This window comes from Malus domestica, chromosome 17, assembly GCF_042453785.1.
Source record: "Malus domestica chromosome 17, GDT2T_hap1".
Lineage (NCBI taxonomy): Eukaryota > Viridiplantae > Streptophyta > Magnoliopsida > Rosales > Rosaceae > Malus > Malus domestica.
Genome location: NC_091677.1, coordinates 10,661,636 through 10,677,416, shown reverse-complemented (window position 1 = coordinate 10,677,416; position 15,781 = coordinate 10,661,636). Strand labels below are relative to the sequence as shown.

Here is a 15,781-nt window from a genome sequence, read left to right as displayed (position 1 = left end):
TCCTGTGATCACAAATCCATCAGGTTGTTCTACATATACCTCTTTTTCCAGAACACCATTCAGAAAAGCAGATTTGACATCAAGCTGATAGAGTTTCCAACTCTTTTGTGCATCCAAAGCAATAAGAGTTCTGATTGTATCCAACCTAGCAACAGGGGCAAAAGTCTCATTGTAGTCTATTCTTGGTTTCTGGGCATATCCCTTTGCAACAAGCCTTGCCTTGTTCTTTTGCACAGTTCCATCAAAATTGAGTTTGGTCTTAAACACCCATTTAACTCCAATTATAGGCTTGTTTGATGGTATGTCTACCAGTTCCTAGGTTGCATTTTTTTCAATCATGGAAAGCTCATCCTTCATGGCTTTCATCCAAGACTCATCCTCAGCAACATCTTCATACTTCTCAGGTTCCATAATGCATAACTTGCATTGAGCAAGTACATCATCCAAGTTTCTTCATTTCAATGGAGTATGATAAAAAAACGTGTGAGTCTATCACACCTTCACTTGATTTGCTAGAAGACTCACTCGACTGTACTTGTGGAGTAATCTGAGTGTCATCACTACCACTTGAAGTTTCTCTCAAACTACCAAGTGACAAGGTATTTGAGACTTGAGTCTCATCTTCTGTGAACTCACTTCTTGGTATCTCAATAGATTGCCATTCATAGTTGGGCATAGTCACATGTTTCTCTGTGTTTCCTTGCCAGTCCCAACTTGAATCTTCATCAAACACAACATCTCTCGACAATATTATCCTTTTAGAAAGTGGATAAAAAACTTTGTACCCTTTCTCACACTTTGCATAACCAACAAAAACTCCCTTCAGACTCTTAGCTTCTAGTTTGTGCCTTAGCTTAGATGGAGTGTGCACATAACAAACTGAGCCAAAAACCTTCAAATGAGCAATACCCGGTTTCCTTCCACTGTAGGCTTCAAAAGGGGTTATGTTGTCAAGAGACTTGGTAGGACATCGATTCAGAATATAAACTGCAGTATGTACAGCTTCTGCCCACATATAGTAAGACATCCCTTTATCATGTAGCATAGACTTGGCCATTTCAACCACAGTTCTATTTTTCCTTTCCACCACTCCATTTTGTTGTGGAGTGTATGCAAGAGAGAGTTGCATTTGAATGCCTTATGTATCACAAAACTGATTGAATTTAGTAGATATGAACTCCCCTTCTCTGTCACTCCTCAGACATTTCACCTTTAAACCAGTTTGCAACTCAGTCATTGCTTTGAACTTCTTGAAGCAAGAGAAAGCATCAGATTTATATCTAAGGAAGTATACCCAAATCATTCTTGTTGCATCATCCACAAGCAGTATAAAATACTTGTTTCCTCCAATGGATTCATTTCTCATTGGCCCACATAGATCAACATGAACTAATTCGAGTGAAGCACCTGCTCTTTGTGCTTGACCACTAGGAAATCTTTCTCTGTGTTGTTTACCATATTGACAACCTTCACAAACTCTATCATACTCTTCTAAATATGGTAGACCATGAACCATGTCTTTATCCTTCAACTGTTTAATTCCACCAAAACTTAAGTGGCCTAATCTTCTGTGCCAAGTCCAAGTACAGTGAGCAAAACTAGTGTTCAACACAAGTTGGTTCTCGGGCCTAAGAGATAGAGGATAGCACTTGTTTCCTTTCATTTTCACACTGATAATTTGACATTCCAGAGAAGGATCATCAAAAATAGTGCACATACTTCCACCAAACACAAGATAATATTCGTGCTCATCCATTTGTCCCACACTCAGTAGATTCTCCTTTAAACCAAGTAAGTACATGACTTCTTTGATGTATTTCCTCCCTTTATTAGTTTCAATTGTTAGTGATCCCATTCTTGCCACATTCACTAACACTCATGTTGGCATTTGAACTTTCCCTGCAACATCGGTCTTCATATCAACAAGGAGATCAACATTCCCTGTCATATGGTTGCTGCAGCCATTGTCAATATACCATTCCCCATTAACTTTTGATTCAGCAATAACACAATTTGCATATAATAAGTTTCCAGTCACTTCCATTTGATTTGCACAGTTTGCTTTCTGAACAGCTTTTCCAACAGTACATTCTTTGGCCCAGTGCCCAAATCTATCACAGTTATAACACTTAGATTTCCCCTTATACCTATATTCACCATAATGAAATTTGGAGCACACCTTGCACTAAGGTTTTGTACCCTCTTGACTCATGATTTGAGCAGAAGTAACATTTTGTGCAGCATTAACAAATGGCTTTTGCTGAAACTTAGGTTTTGAGTCCCACTTCTTACCCTTCTGATTATAATTTCTTTGTGGCTTAAATGTACTAGACTGAGCATACCCTCGATTCTGTCCTTTTGGATTAACAGTAAGAGAAGAAAATGCTCTCTCAGTTGCATCAGATGAGTGCAAATCAAACCTCTGTTCTTGACTCTTCAATATAGCTAGTACCTCTTGCAGCTCAACAGATTCCCAACATTTGGTGTTTTCTATCACTAAACATATAGGATCATACATCTTAGTGAGACTAATTAACACCTTCTGAACTAATCTCTCATTTGAAAGAGTTTCACCAAACGTCTTCATTTGATTAATCAGATCATTTAGATGAGTAAGATGTCCAGACAAGGATTCATCATCACGCATTCTAGTGTATTCAAATTCTCGTCTAAGATTTTGAAGTTTCACAGACCTTACCTGCTCCCCATCATGATATTCACCATATAACAGATCCCACGCCACTTTTGCTGAGTCTGCGTTTGTGATTCGAGGGAAAATCTGATCAGAGACTGCGCTTTGAATGATGTCGAGAGCTTTTGCATCTTTCATGAAGATTGTAGCCATTTTCTCATCATCGTCACCATCAGCGTCTGTATCTTCATCAGTCTTCGCCTTCGTCTTCTTCGAATCGGGAGTCGTAATTCTTTTTTCCACCAGATTTCATAGTCCATGTGACTTGAAAATGGTGACCATTTTGATTCTCCAGAACTCGTAGTTCTCATCGGTGAAAATCGGAGTGAGGCACTCCCAAATCCAGCCATCGCGAGCTTATGCGAACCCAGAAAACCCAACGCCGGTGATGTTTGAATTCACAATGCACGCCCAGTTCTAATCGCAACCTGGCTCTGAGGCCATGTTAGATTGAATCAAACTTGTGATTATTCTTATGTTGAATGGATTCAAAAAAGTTGATAAAATTGAGAAAATGGTTTCTTCTCTCCTTTTACAAGTTGTAGAGGTGCTTTCTTAGATTTTTGATATATATCTTTCTTTCTCACACAGGTCGTGAGGTAAAGAAAATGATTGTTAGGGACAGTTGGATCTGTTCTCTCTCCTAGATTAGATCATAGCCACACATCTAACAAGTAATCAAATCAAAGGAAATTCACATGGCTCTCATGGCCTTTACAAATCAAAACTTTACACTTGGCATTCTAAGCACAAGTGGATACACCATTTAAACCATAAAATTCATCCTATCAGCTCATAACTTATAATTCAACACTGATAATGTGGTGTATGCATAATTACTGAACAATTATGGAGGTCATATAGAGAGAGAATGTGCAATATAGAGAGAAGAAGATATAGATGTGTAATTGTGAGGTATGTTCTATTCCACCCCATTATGTCTTTATTTATAGTAGTATGAAATGTTAATTCCTTACCCTTTTAGGATTACAACTCTTTAACAGGTAATCAACTCCCTAATAGGAATATAAGAGATATTCCAAGATATACTAGGATTTACACAATCACATTCCTAATCTACTAAGACTGCAACAAGAACATGAAAGTTGATGATTAATTTATTATATAAACGTTATTAAACATGTTCATTCCTATTGCTAACACATTTTTTAGTTTGAAAATTTAACTTCAAATTTAGTTTTCCTAACATTACCCTCTTTAAAAACATGAGTAGATGGTAGGAGTGGGTTCGAAAAAACTAAACCGAAGCTGAAAAAACCGAATTGAATGTATTATGCTCTGAAAATCGAAAAACCCCTAGGAGCTACTGAATCTAAAGAGTGAGGAATGACAATGAGCTCCTATCGTTATTTATTACAATTTAACAATATTTAAAATATTCCTATTGGCTCAGAATTATCACTACTCCCTAAATTAGAATATGGTTGAAGTTAAAATTTTGTAGCGAGATCCTAAACTAACTTTCCGTCTTTTTAGCTAAAATTTAACTCGAAATAGAGTCATTAGACATGCGAAGCTTCCATTTCTATGGAAGGGTAGTTTGAAAAAGAACTCATTCATCCTACACTCCCATTATCCCATATGACCCGTTGTCGCGTGTATCGTTCCGGCCTCTGTCCCTAGTTTCACCATCTCTTCTATCCTTGCTTCCAATGACGCTACTGGCACCCTTACCGGGGTTTAAGATTCCTCCTATATGGCTGTCTGAAGCAGCAGCCTGAACCGCTTCTATATACAGCACTGTCACCAAGTTCTTGAACCGCCGTCTGAAAGTTGGTATCCTTGACATAGACGCTACAAGCCCCTGCAATCTGATACAAAACAGCTTGTCAAAGTTTTATTTGCTTCTGAGGTAGCGTACAACTAAAGAAAACAAGCACGGACTTGATCATGCGCACGAGAATGATCAACGTTAATGACATGATGATCTGAATATCTAACACAATCGGGGCTAGAGCAATTTATATAATGAAATGAATGTGCGCACCTCCTAAATATGGCTTGCAACTGCGCCCGTCTGACATGGTCTCCCGATGGAAACTCTGTATCGTCCCATTCCCATGGTGTATCATTTCTGGATTTCATAAACACGTATCTGAGACTCATTTCCTCGTTCGCTTCCAATTGGAGATTCTTTAGTTGCTCTTTCATGACCAACAAAGGTCCGATGAACCACTCGAACACTTTGTCCCTCGGTCCATTTGCCTTCGTCAACTCTACATCATCAGCTATGGGATTCAAATTAGAATTAACTGTGATTAAGCTCAAGGTAACATATATCAATTAAGCAAAGAATAAAAGATCTAAGTCAGATAGCATACATATGACCAACCCAGACGAGTTCGACTTCGCTGATGCAAGAAGACACTCCATCACAGACCAAGCAGGTAGTTTGATCCCCAACTTCTTACAATTTCCTTTTATAAGGCATTCTTCTATGTCCTTAACATCTATCAGACCATCGCGGAGGAATATCCGGCCGTTAATCTCACAAGATTTAAACAGCCAGCCCCACACCTTTGACAATAACAAAAATATTTTGTCACATAAAAATGACAGATAAACTCGAGTCCATGTTGATTATATTTGTATTTTGGCAACTCCTTACCTGGATTGGTTTATAACGTTGAATTGCCTGCTTCCATGTTCTTGATCGTTGTGAGACAAGTTTTGATTTATATGAGCCTTCTCCACCATTCTCCAAATCATTTTTCTCGTTGTTACCATACTTTTTCCCCTCCGGGCGAGGACTCATATTTCTACGGTATATTGGCCTAGCTGTCACAGATATGTCTCATGATCAAATTAAAAGACTTCAAGCTGTAATGGCCTAATGGAAAGTAAAATTCCTTATTTTTGGACAAAACATTTCACTAGGGCAATCATTCATATGAAGTCTACAAGAAGGACGGGGATCCCTGATGTACCTTGGAAAGCAAGACCCTACTCTCAAATAGAGTAGTTCGTTCACATATTCATCGAACAGTGAAACCACAGAAATTATGAAAGCAAGTCCAAGGTGGATCGAGTCTTCCTGAAAAATCACACATCATATTAAGGAAAACTTCTTTCCTACGAAAAATGAACCCATCCACATACTAAGAAGTTCCAATAGTATGCCCAAACACAACAAAATTATCATAAGAGGCAACTAATCGGCCTACCTGATAAGCAATAGCGCCACTATATAGTCCCAAAAAGAAGCTAGAGATGAAAGAAGCTACCACGGCTCCCACAACTGCCAAAGGCCATAGGATAATGGCAAGACCAGCAAATGGTACACATACTGTTTCCAAGAATGGTCCTTCTCTGCCTATCAAGTCTTCAAATAACCTCTTCCATCCTCTGAACAACATGTATGGGCTTTTCCATATCGCAACCATTGTAATCAAAGGCACATCCACCGGCACTCCAATCAGACTCACCAACAAAGAAGCTGGCAATTTCAATAACCTACCAAGTGAAACCAAAATTTTCAGAATGTCCATCTATGTAATTTCTTTTAACAAGTAATTGACGAGTTTAAAAAGTAAAGTTTCTCACTCGATATCCAAAGGCTTTTCATCCGCAGGTATCTGCTCAATTAGCTCATCCATGAAGGAGAAGTAAGAGTGGAAGCAGAAATCTGTGAGATCCTGCACAACCACGAAGCTTCCTTTGATTGTCGACCAAGAACCATCCTAGTACACAAAACATAAGCTGCCAACATGAATTGCTACGACCTTACTATAATCGAGAATGAAAGCTCCATACAAACAATTTGTTAGGGACATGCATTTGATACAAATCATGAAAATCCCCCATAGCGCTGGATGTTATTATTGTTCAAATGGCCCCTCCGAATACATTATCAAAAATAAAACAAAAAACCATTTACCAAAAAAAAATAAAAAATCCAAGGAGAAAGGAGACATACAACAAAGCAATGATAGAACTTGTCGGTTATATTCTCGCCAACAGCCTCAAATGTTGCAAGAAGGGGAGCAAAAAACCCATATCCGATCCCACCTAAAACACTTCCAACAACTCCGAGGACCGGCCAAAGGACAAGAGGCAATGGCAGCAATAACAGCACAAGGATCTTCAACACAAGCCCAAGCCTCTTGCTCCTGAAATAATTAGGGAAACAGTAGGGCTATGAAAATTTGGAAATGTCCAAGCACATGGTATGAAGAACGATAAAAACATTTATAATGTCGGTTCATAATCATAAAGATTAGTACAAGGTAAGCATACTTTGCTACACAGTAGTAAGTCCAGATGAAATGAGCTATCCAAAGGCCAGCAATTACAGATAAATTTCCAATCACGATAATTCCCGCCGCCACTGGCCCAATGATTGCAGCTGCCAAGCAAAACCTACACTGTTACTAATTTACACACACACACACATATATATATATATATATATATCACCTATAAATTGGCAAACCCATCCAATCAACTCCATCCATCCCCTTGCATCCATACCATATACATTCATTGATAGGATTTTTCTTGTCAAGTTGAACTACACTTCTAAAAAGAATAGTTCAATTTATCAACAACATCAACAATATGCTAACACACTCCAACGGTTAAAATATCAACAATATCAGTAATATAACTTATAGGTCATAGAATGAACGCAATGCTAGATTAAAAGTGAAATTGTTGTTAAACCACTAGGAATAGCCTAGTGGTGAGGGTGTGGGTGAGGAGTGGGGTAGAGTAGGTCCTAGGTTTGAGGCCTGGTGTGGGTGGGGTGGGGTGGGGGAGGGAAAGAATAAAGGTTTAAAAAGAAAAGGTGAAATTGTTGTTTTAATTAAAAAATAGATCAAAGTATCAATAATAACAATAATATTGACCAAGTATTGATATGGGAAGAAACAGATTCTATATTTATGTATATGCATGCAATCATGGACATAAAGTAGATATACAATTTGTGTTCAGTATGCATAGACATATATTGACTAATATGTACATATCGTTCATAGCAGATGTAAACACAGTGATTAGCAATAACTATGTGTGGTTAATTACCTTTGACAAGGCCAAGGATGAAGAGCAAGAAAAAGAAGGGCAGAAAGGAGATGAAACTCCATAGCTTCCCCACAAAATGCACAGGAACCTCCATTGCACGATCTAAGTAATAACTTTTGGCAAAAAAAATTGAATTTAATAAAGCGAGAGAGAGAGAGTGAGAGAAAAGGTATTTGATTTGACGGAGTGCAGGTAAGGAGGCGTTACGTGGCGGGACAAAGGGGATGTGAGGCGGGCACGTGGCAAACGACGGGTTCGTGAGGGAGAGCGTTGAGACAACGACACGCGACACCGCTTTCTTGGGGTATCGTCACGCGTTCGGCGGGAACAAAAAGGAAGAGCCCCCAAAAGGGCCAAATGACCTGCAAGCCCAAAGCCAACTATCTCTACTGAAAGGCAAAAGTTTTGGCATACCGTTTTTACTTGAAAGGCAAAAGTTTACCGTTTTATGCGGTACCAAATTATATCGAGAGATTTCTTAAAAAATAAAAAAATAAAACTATATCAAGAGATTAGTTTGTCATAAATATATGGTGGGATATTTTTTATAGTAAAAAAAAAGGTTTGAAAAATAAATTGGAATTGAACTTGTTATTTATGAGACTCAAACTTATCATCTATCATTTACAAGTGGAGAGAAATGTACTAGATCGTTGCATATAATCTAATCTCCAAATGGATAAGGTCTTTAGTTTCCACTTATACGTTCTAGATTCAAAACTCCCTCTCTCTTAAGTTGTTACTGACTCAAGAGGTTGACTGACTCAAGAGCACTCACAAACTCTTGGATGAACTCACTATTTTTCTGTTACTAACCTTCTGTCGAAGAGCTACAGGCTAACCAACATATAAATATTCATAATCAACTCCCCTGTAGAAAACTATGGAAGGGGATAGACAAAGCGATCAATATTGGGCTGCTTTACATTTACTCAGTTCTTGAAAACTGGAAAGACCTTTCTTTGTCCAAGGATTTTGCTTCTTAGACAGCTGCACATTAAAGATGGGCATTTAATTTCTTGAGGATGGAATTCTAACAATAAACTCTTCCTCTGCCTCTGTTATCACCTTTAAGAGAGTAAGTGAAATGGCTCAAAGAGAAAGCATATAATTTTTAAAGGAAGTTGAGCAAAAATCAAGCATGGATAAGAAACAAAGATGGATAGGACACTACTCTAGCTCTCACAAAATACTCTTGGTTGGTGAGGGAGACTTCTCATTTTCTGCCTGTTTGGCTAGAGCATTTCGCTCCGCCGCGAACATGGTTGCTACGACTCTCGAATCCGAAGGTAAAATATATGGACTCCTTGGATGCACGTAACAAACAGAAAGCCGTTACCTTCATCTTTTTAAATTTGTTTTACATGAATTAATTAATTTTCTTGAAAACTTTCAGATACTATATTGACTGAGCATTTCAGCAGTGAGGCACATTTGGAGGAGTTGGAGAGAAGAGGGTGCTTGGTGTTGTATGAAGTCAATGTATATGTCATGGACCGTCATCCCACACTGAAGTCTATGAAATTTGATGTTATCATATTCAACTTTCCTCATGCAGGTCATTACCATCGGCTAATCGAAACCGACGAGGAGCTTATAGAGTAAGTGACAAAATTTTCCTTCATCTTTTGTGACATGCCTTGTTCCGACATGCTCTCCAGTGATGCCTGTGTAACCAAAAAAAACAAAACTGATTAATGTTTATGCAATGGTGAGGCTGCAGGGGCAGTTATATAGCATAATGCTGATCCTTTAATCTCTCTCTAATCTCTATCCATATTATAACTATTAGTTACTGGATTTCTTTATCATAAGTGATTAATTTGGAGCTTCAATGGAGCTAGATTGCACAGACATTTGTTAAAAGCGTTTTTCAAAAGCGCCCGCGGGATGCTCAGCAAAGGTGGTGAAATTCATGTTTCACACAGGGTAGACTACCCGTATGATCAATGGAAGTTGAAGGAGCTTGCTGAGAAAGCAGGCCTGTTTTTGAAAGAGAAAGTGTGGTTCGACAAATCGGACTACCCTGGCTACCACAATAAGAGAGGTGGCGGCATCCAGAGCAACAAAACGTTTCCTCTAACAAACAAGGAATGTTACACCTCCAAATTCTCTCTCAAACATGCGAGTTCTGAAATTTCTGTTTGTAATTCGACAACCAGCATTGTTAGTGATGTCCCTTCACCACCTGGCTATCAGGGTTACATTTGTCCTCCAGCTCCTCCAAGCCCACCCTTACGAGAGATTCTTAGGTCTGGCATCCAGACCACGAGCCGGTGCGAACCTAAGACACAAAACCCCCCACATGACCCACCACCTCTTGTTTTGAGACCCACCACTAGCCCATGTAATGATCCCAACCCGCCCTCACACCACTCCATGGCCCACTGCCTCCAGTTTCCGGAGGAAAGAATTTCTCCACCCTTACCTCCTTCCTGCCAAGATGATGATGACCCTCCAGCTTGTTGATATTTGACTCAAACATGTAGTCAAAGTCCAAATCTTTGGGCTATTTTTGTGGTCAAAATTGTTGGATGGCATGCTACATGTGGGAAACCAAAATTGGATGCACTTATGCCTAATTCTTTTTGACTTGATGTTAGGCCTTTGGCCATTGATGTCTTTGAGAAACTTTTCTTTGGCTATAAAAGGAGAGCAAGGTGTAGCTCATAAGCATGGAGAAGTAGAGAAGAACAAGGAAGAGAGAAAAATAGCAAGAAGCCATTTGGCATAGAGAAGAATTTTCTCAAATTGTCTTGCTTTGTATTTTTGGTTTTCTCTTTCTATTGTAAGTGTGAGAGCTTGGGGTTATTTGGGTCTTTGGGAAATTGAGCGATAAACACTATTGTATGTTCTCATTGATTATAGTGGAATACTCCGTCGTCTCCAAACTGGATGTAGGCATTGCCGAACCAGTATAAATCTTGGTGTTCTTGTTGGTGTTGTTTTTTATTCGGTTCTGTTTTATTTTTCACTTACTATTCACTTACAGTCGAATGCCGCTTCCGCACAACAAGTGGTACCAGAGCCCAGTTTCGTGAATAGTGTTGGCGCTACAGTTCTGTGAACAGTGAACTGCTACAGTATCAGTGAACAGTATTGTATCTGTGAACAGTGCCATATTTGTGAACAGTACCGAGTAGATGGCTGGAGATAAAGATGAATCTGTAAGGAAGGAGTCAGCATCGTCTTCGTCTACATCCAATAGACATCCAACCACTACTACAAGGTTAGAGGTTGATAAATTCAATGGCTCTAATAATTTTGGTATGTGGCAATGTGAAGTTATGGATGTGTTGTATCAACAAGAGTTGGATATGGTTCTGGAAGATAAACCAGAAGATATTGATGACAAGCAGTGGACGCGAATTAATCTTCATGCTTGTGCTGCTATTCGATCGTTCCTTGATAAGGAGTTGAAATACCCGTATATGAAGGAAACTTCTGCTAAGGAGTTATGGACGAAATTGGAGGAGAAGTATATGACCAAGAGCGCAGAAAATCGTCTCTTCTTGAAGAAGCGACTCTTCCGATTTCAGTATCGTCCAGGTATCTCTATGCACGAACACCTCAATGATTATAATAAAATACTTGCTGATTTAGCAAACCTTGATGTGAAAATTCCTGACGAGGACAAGGCACTATGTTTGTTAAATTCATTGCCTGATGATTATGATCATTTGACAACTACTCTGTTGTATGGAAAATCTGAGGTGAAACTTGATGAGGTGTCTGCGGCATTGGTGAATCATGAGTGTCGTAAGAAGGAATTGAAGACTCACAATTCACAAAACGAGGCATTTGTTGCAAGGGGTCGAACAGAGGAAAGAAAATCTGGGAAGCGGGGAAAATCTCGTTCAAAGTCACGAGGGAAGTTTCCTGCTAAAGATGAATGTGCTTTTTGTCGCCAAAAGGGGCATTGGAAGAAAGACTGCCCCAAATTGAAGAACAAAGAGAAGGAGAAAGCGGGTTCTGAAGCAAATATTGCAAAATCTGGAGATGATGATTTCGAGTTTGCTTTGGCGAGTTCATATGCTGATGGTCACTCAAATGAGTGGATTTTGGATTCAGGTTGCACCTATCATATGTGTCCCATTCGGGAATGGTTTTCTAATCTCGAGGAGCTGGATGGTGGAGTTGTTTTGATGGGTAATAATAATGCCTGCAAAACACAAGGAATAGGCAAAATCTGTTTGAAGATGCATGATGGAACAGTCAGAGAATTAAGTGATGTTCGGTATGTACCGGATATGAAGAAAAATCTTATCTCACTAGGTGCATTGGAATCCAAGGGTCTCAAGATCACCATGGAGGGTGGAGTTCTTAAAGCTGTGTACGGGGCACTGGTGGTGATGAAAGGTACAAGACGAAATAACTTGTATTTCTTGCAGGGGAGTACAGTTATTGGTGGAGCAGCTGTCACCGAAGCTGCTGACGCAGATAGCACAGACACCACGAGGTTATGGCATATGCGTCTTGGGCATGCTGGTGAAAAAGCATTGCAAGGATTGGTGAAGCAAGGCTTATTGAAAGGTGCAAAGGCATGCAAATTGGAATTCTGTGAGCATTGTGTGTTGGGTAAGCAAACTAGAGTAAAATTTGGCACTGCTATTCACCACACTAAAGGCATTCTTGATTATGTTCACACTGATGTTTGGGGACCTTCCAAGAATGCATCTTGGGGAGGTAGCCATTATTTTGTCTCCTTTGTTGATGACTTCTCTAGAAGAATATGGGTGTACACCATGAAGCGTAAAGATGAAGTCTTGAAGATATTCCTGAAGTGGAAAAAGATGATTGAAACGCAAAACGGTCGAAAGATCAAGACTCTCAGATCAGACAATGGGGGTGAATATAAGTCTGATCCTTTCTTGAAAGTTTGTCAAGATGAGGGTATTGTGAGGCACTTCACGGTTAGGGAGACACCGCAACAGAATGGGGTGGCGGAGCGCATGAACCGTACTTTGCTTGAGAAAGTTCGGTGTATGTTGTCTAATGCTGGATTAGGCAAGGCATTTTGGGCTGAGGCAATTACTTATGCAAGCCACCTCATTAATCGATTGCCAGCTGCTGCGAATGAGGGCAAAACGCCCATGGAGGTATGGTCTAGTAAACCTTGTACTGATTACAAGTTTTTACACATATTTGGTTGTCCTGCTTACTATTATGTCAGAGAAAGCAAGTTGGATCCAAGAGCAAAGAAAGCTCTATTTATGGGCTTTAGCACTGGCGTGAAGGGATACCGACTCTGGTGTCCAGATGAGAAGAAATTTGTTGTAAGCAGAGATGTGACTTTTGATGAGGCTGCTATGGTTAATCAGAACAAGCATGAAGGTGAAACTGAAGCGACCGAGACCATGAGTAGCTCAAAGCAGGTGGAGTTACTGAAGACTCCAGTTGTTCCAGTAAGGTCTGATGTTTCAAACACTAGTCCTACAGTTAATTCTGATGATGAGGACGAGGATGATGAAGAGGAGGCACCTACCCAAGAGCCTCCACAGCAACAAGACTATATTGCAACCAGAAGATCGAGAAGGGAAATCCGAAAGCCTGCTCGATTTACTGATATTGTGGCATATGCACTTCCCGTTATTGAAGATGATATTCCATCCGCCTACAAAGAAGCTGTCATGAGTTCAGAGTGCGAGTTGTGGAAGAAATCTATGGATGAGGAGATGAAATCTCTTCATAAAAATGAGACTTGGAATCTGGTTCAGTTACCAAAGGGGAAGAAAGCAATTGGTTGTAAATGGGTGTATGCCAAAAAGATGGAATCTTTGGGAAAAGACAATGTAAGATTCAAAGCCAGATTGGTAGCTAAAGGCTACGCTCAGAAGGAAGGCATTGACTACAATGAGGTATTTTCTCCTGTAGTAAAACATTCTTCTATTCGTATTCTGTTGGCTTTGGTTGTGCAGTTTGACCTTGAGTTGGCCCAACTTGATGTCAAGACTGCGTTCTTACATGGTGATTTGGAGGAAGAGATTTATATGTCTCAGCCAGAAGGTTTTAAGGTTGCTGGAAAGGAAAATTGGGTTTGCAAATTGGAAAAATCATTGTATGGCTTGAAGCAGTCTCCAAGACAATGGTACAAGCGATTTGATAGATTTATGATCGGGCAGAAGTACACAAGAAGTCACTATGACCATTGTGTATACTTTCGCAAACTACAAGATGGAACCTTCATTTATCTGCTTTTATATGTTGATGATATGCTTATAGCATGTAAGAGCAAAGTGGAGATTACAAGGTTGAAGACTCAACTAAGTAATGAATTTGAGATGAAGGACTTGGGAGAAGCTCGGAAGATACTAGGTATGGAAATTGAAAGAGATAGAGCGAAGGGCAAGATTAGTCTGTGTCAGAAGCAGTATTTGAAGAAGGTACTACAACGTTTCAGGATGAATGAAAATTCAAAACCGGTTAGTACGCCTCTTGCCTCTCATTTCAAACTTAGCGCTTCTATGTCTCCTAAAACTGTTGAAGAGAGTCCTAAAACTGTTGAAGAGAGTCAGTACATGGCTCAAATTCCTTATGCAAATGTTGTTGGTAGTTTGATGTATGCTATGGTGTGTACTAGGCCTGATATTTCACAAGCTGTTAGCATTGTCAGTAGATATATGCATAATCCAGGAAAAGGGCATTGGCAAGCTGTGAAATGGATTCTACGGTATATTCTGGGTACTGTGGATGTTGGTTTATTGTTCCAAGGTGGAGCCAAGGTGGAGATTGGCATTTTTAACATTTGTAAAATTTGTTGATTGCCCCATGGGGGATTGGGAGACGACTATTTGGAGTTCTACTTAGAGGGTTTGAGTCAAGGTGGAGATTGTTGATTATTGACTCAAACATGTAGTCAAAGTCCAAATCTTTGGGCTATTTTTGTGGTCAAAATTGTTGGATGGCATGCTACATGTGGGAAACCAAAATTGGATGCACTTATGCCTAATTCTTTTTGACTTGATGTTAGGCCTTTGGCCATTGATGTCTTTGAGAAACTTTTCTTTGGCTATAAAAGGAGAGCAAGGTGTAGCTCATAAGCATGGAGAAGTAGAGAAGAACAAGGAAGAGAGAAAAATAGCAAGAAGCCATTTGGCATAGAGAAGAATTTTCTCAAATTGTCTTGCTTTGTATTTTTGGTTTTCTCTTTCTATTGTAAGTGTGAGAGCTTGGGGTTATTTGGGTCTTTGGGAAATTGAGCGATAAACACTATTGTATGTTCTCATTGATTATAGTGGAATACTCCGTCGTCTCCAAACTGGATGTAGGCATTGCCGAACCAGTATAAATCTTGGTGTTCTTGTTGGTGTTGTTTTTTATTCGGTTCTGTTTTATTTTTCACTTACTATTCACTTACAGTCGAATGCCGCTTCCGCACAACACAGCTCCCCCAACCCCACCTCCTTCACGCCAAGTAGATGATGACAACGGCTGCTGCTCAATCCTTGGAGGCTGGTATGCGTATTCTGTCCTTGTCCCAATACCCGTACTAGCTTTCAGTTGCAATTGACTTTAGCTGCACAAAAATACACGTTCGTGTATTCACGTACTATACCCGTTCCGTATACTACTAACTATGATGGGCATTAGCCCCTCATATGGCTTTTTTTGTTCCAACTCGTTTTGTACAACTGATGTTAGTGACTATTGTCAAGTAGTCAAGTTTTCTTGTTACGCTCCTTAATACTTTGATCATCATATTCAACATGCATTAGGTAATTGTGTGTTTTATTAGTTGTTGTTTTCTTTCTATCCTTTTCAGGACTAAATTCTATCTAATTTCTTGATGATTATCAACTGTAACTTTAGAATTTTAGAATTAATGGCATTTAACAGCCAGTATCCAACCTAGAATACTCTTCGATGATTATCTGCAGATTAAGCATACAAACAGTGAACAGGATGAACTGCTTAGGATTTGTTACAATTGAACTATTTTTAAATGCCATATAGGACAACTAAAATTACTTTTTGTTTTCCGTTTTTCTTCCACTGCTTCACTGACCTCGGCTATCGCTTGTTTAAATTTGCAGTTTGTTTGTA

General features: G+C 39.4%; 2 protein-coding genes across 2 annotated transcripts; one reads left to right on the top strand and one right to left on the bottom strand.

Moving 5' to 3' along the window:
• Window positions 1-3,962: 3,962 nt before the first annotated feature.
• On the bottom strand, window positions 3,963-7,887 carry LOC103405251 (uncharacterized membrane protein At3g27390). Its single transcript, XM_017324145.3, has 10 exons — window positions 7,739-7,887; window positions 6,950-7,058; window positions 6,630-6,822; window positions 6,257-6,393; window positions 5,878-6,166; window positions 5,641-5,747; window positions 5,322-5,487; window positions 5,035-5,230; window positions 4,701-4,941; window positions 3,963-4,524 (listed from the first exon to the last, which is right to left on the bottom strand). Exons 1-10 carry the CDS (start codon window positions 7,830-7,832, stop codon window positions 4,275-4,277), a joined length of 1,782 nt encoding a protein of 593 aa, XP_017179634.3. The 5' UTR covers window positions 7,833-7,887; the 3' UTR covers window positions 3,963-4,274.
• A 992-nt stretch (window positions 7,888-8,879) lies between these two features.
• LOC139193351 (uncharacterized protein At4g26485-like) lies at window positions 8,880-10,207 on the top strand. Its single transcript, XM_070816345.1, has 3 exons — window positions 8,880-9,027; window positions 9,135-9,339; window positions 9,583-10,207. The coding sequence occupies exons 1-3, from the start codon at window positions 8,880-8,882 to the stop codon at window positions 10,205-10,207; spliced, it is 978 nt and encodes a 325-aa protein (XP_070672446.1).
• The last annotated feature ends 5,574 nt before the right edge of the window (window positions 10,208-15,781 follow it).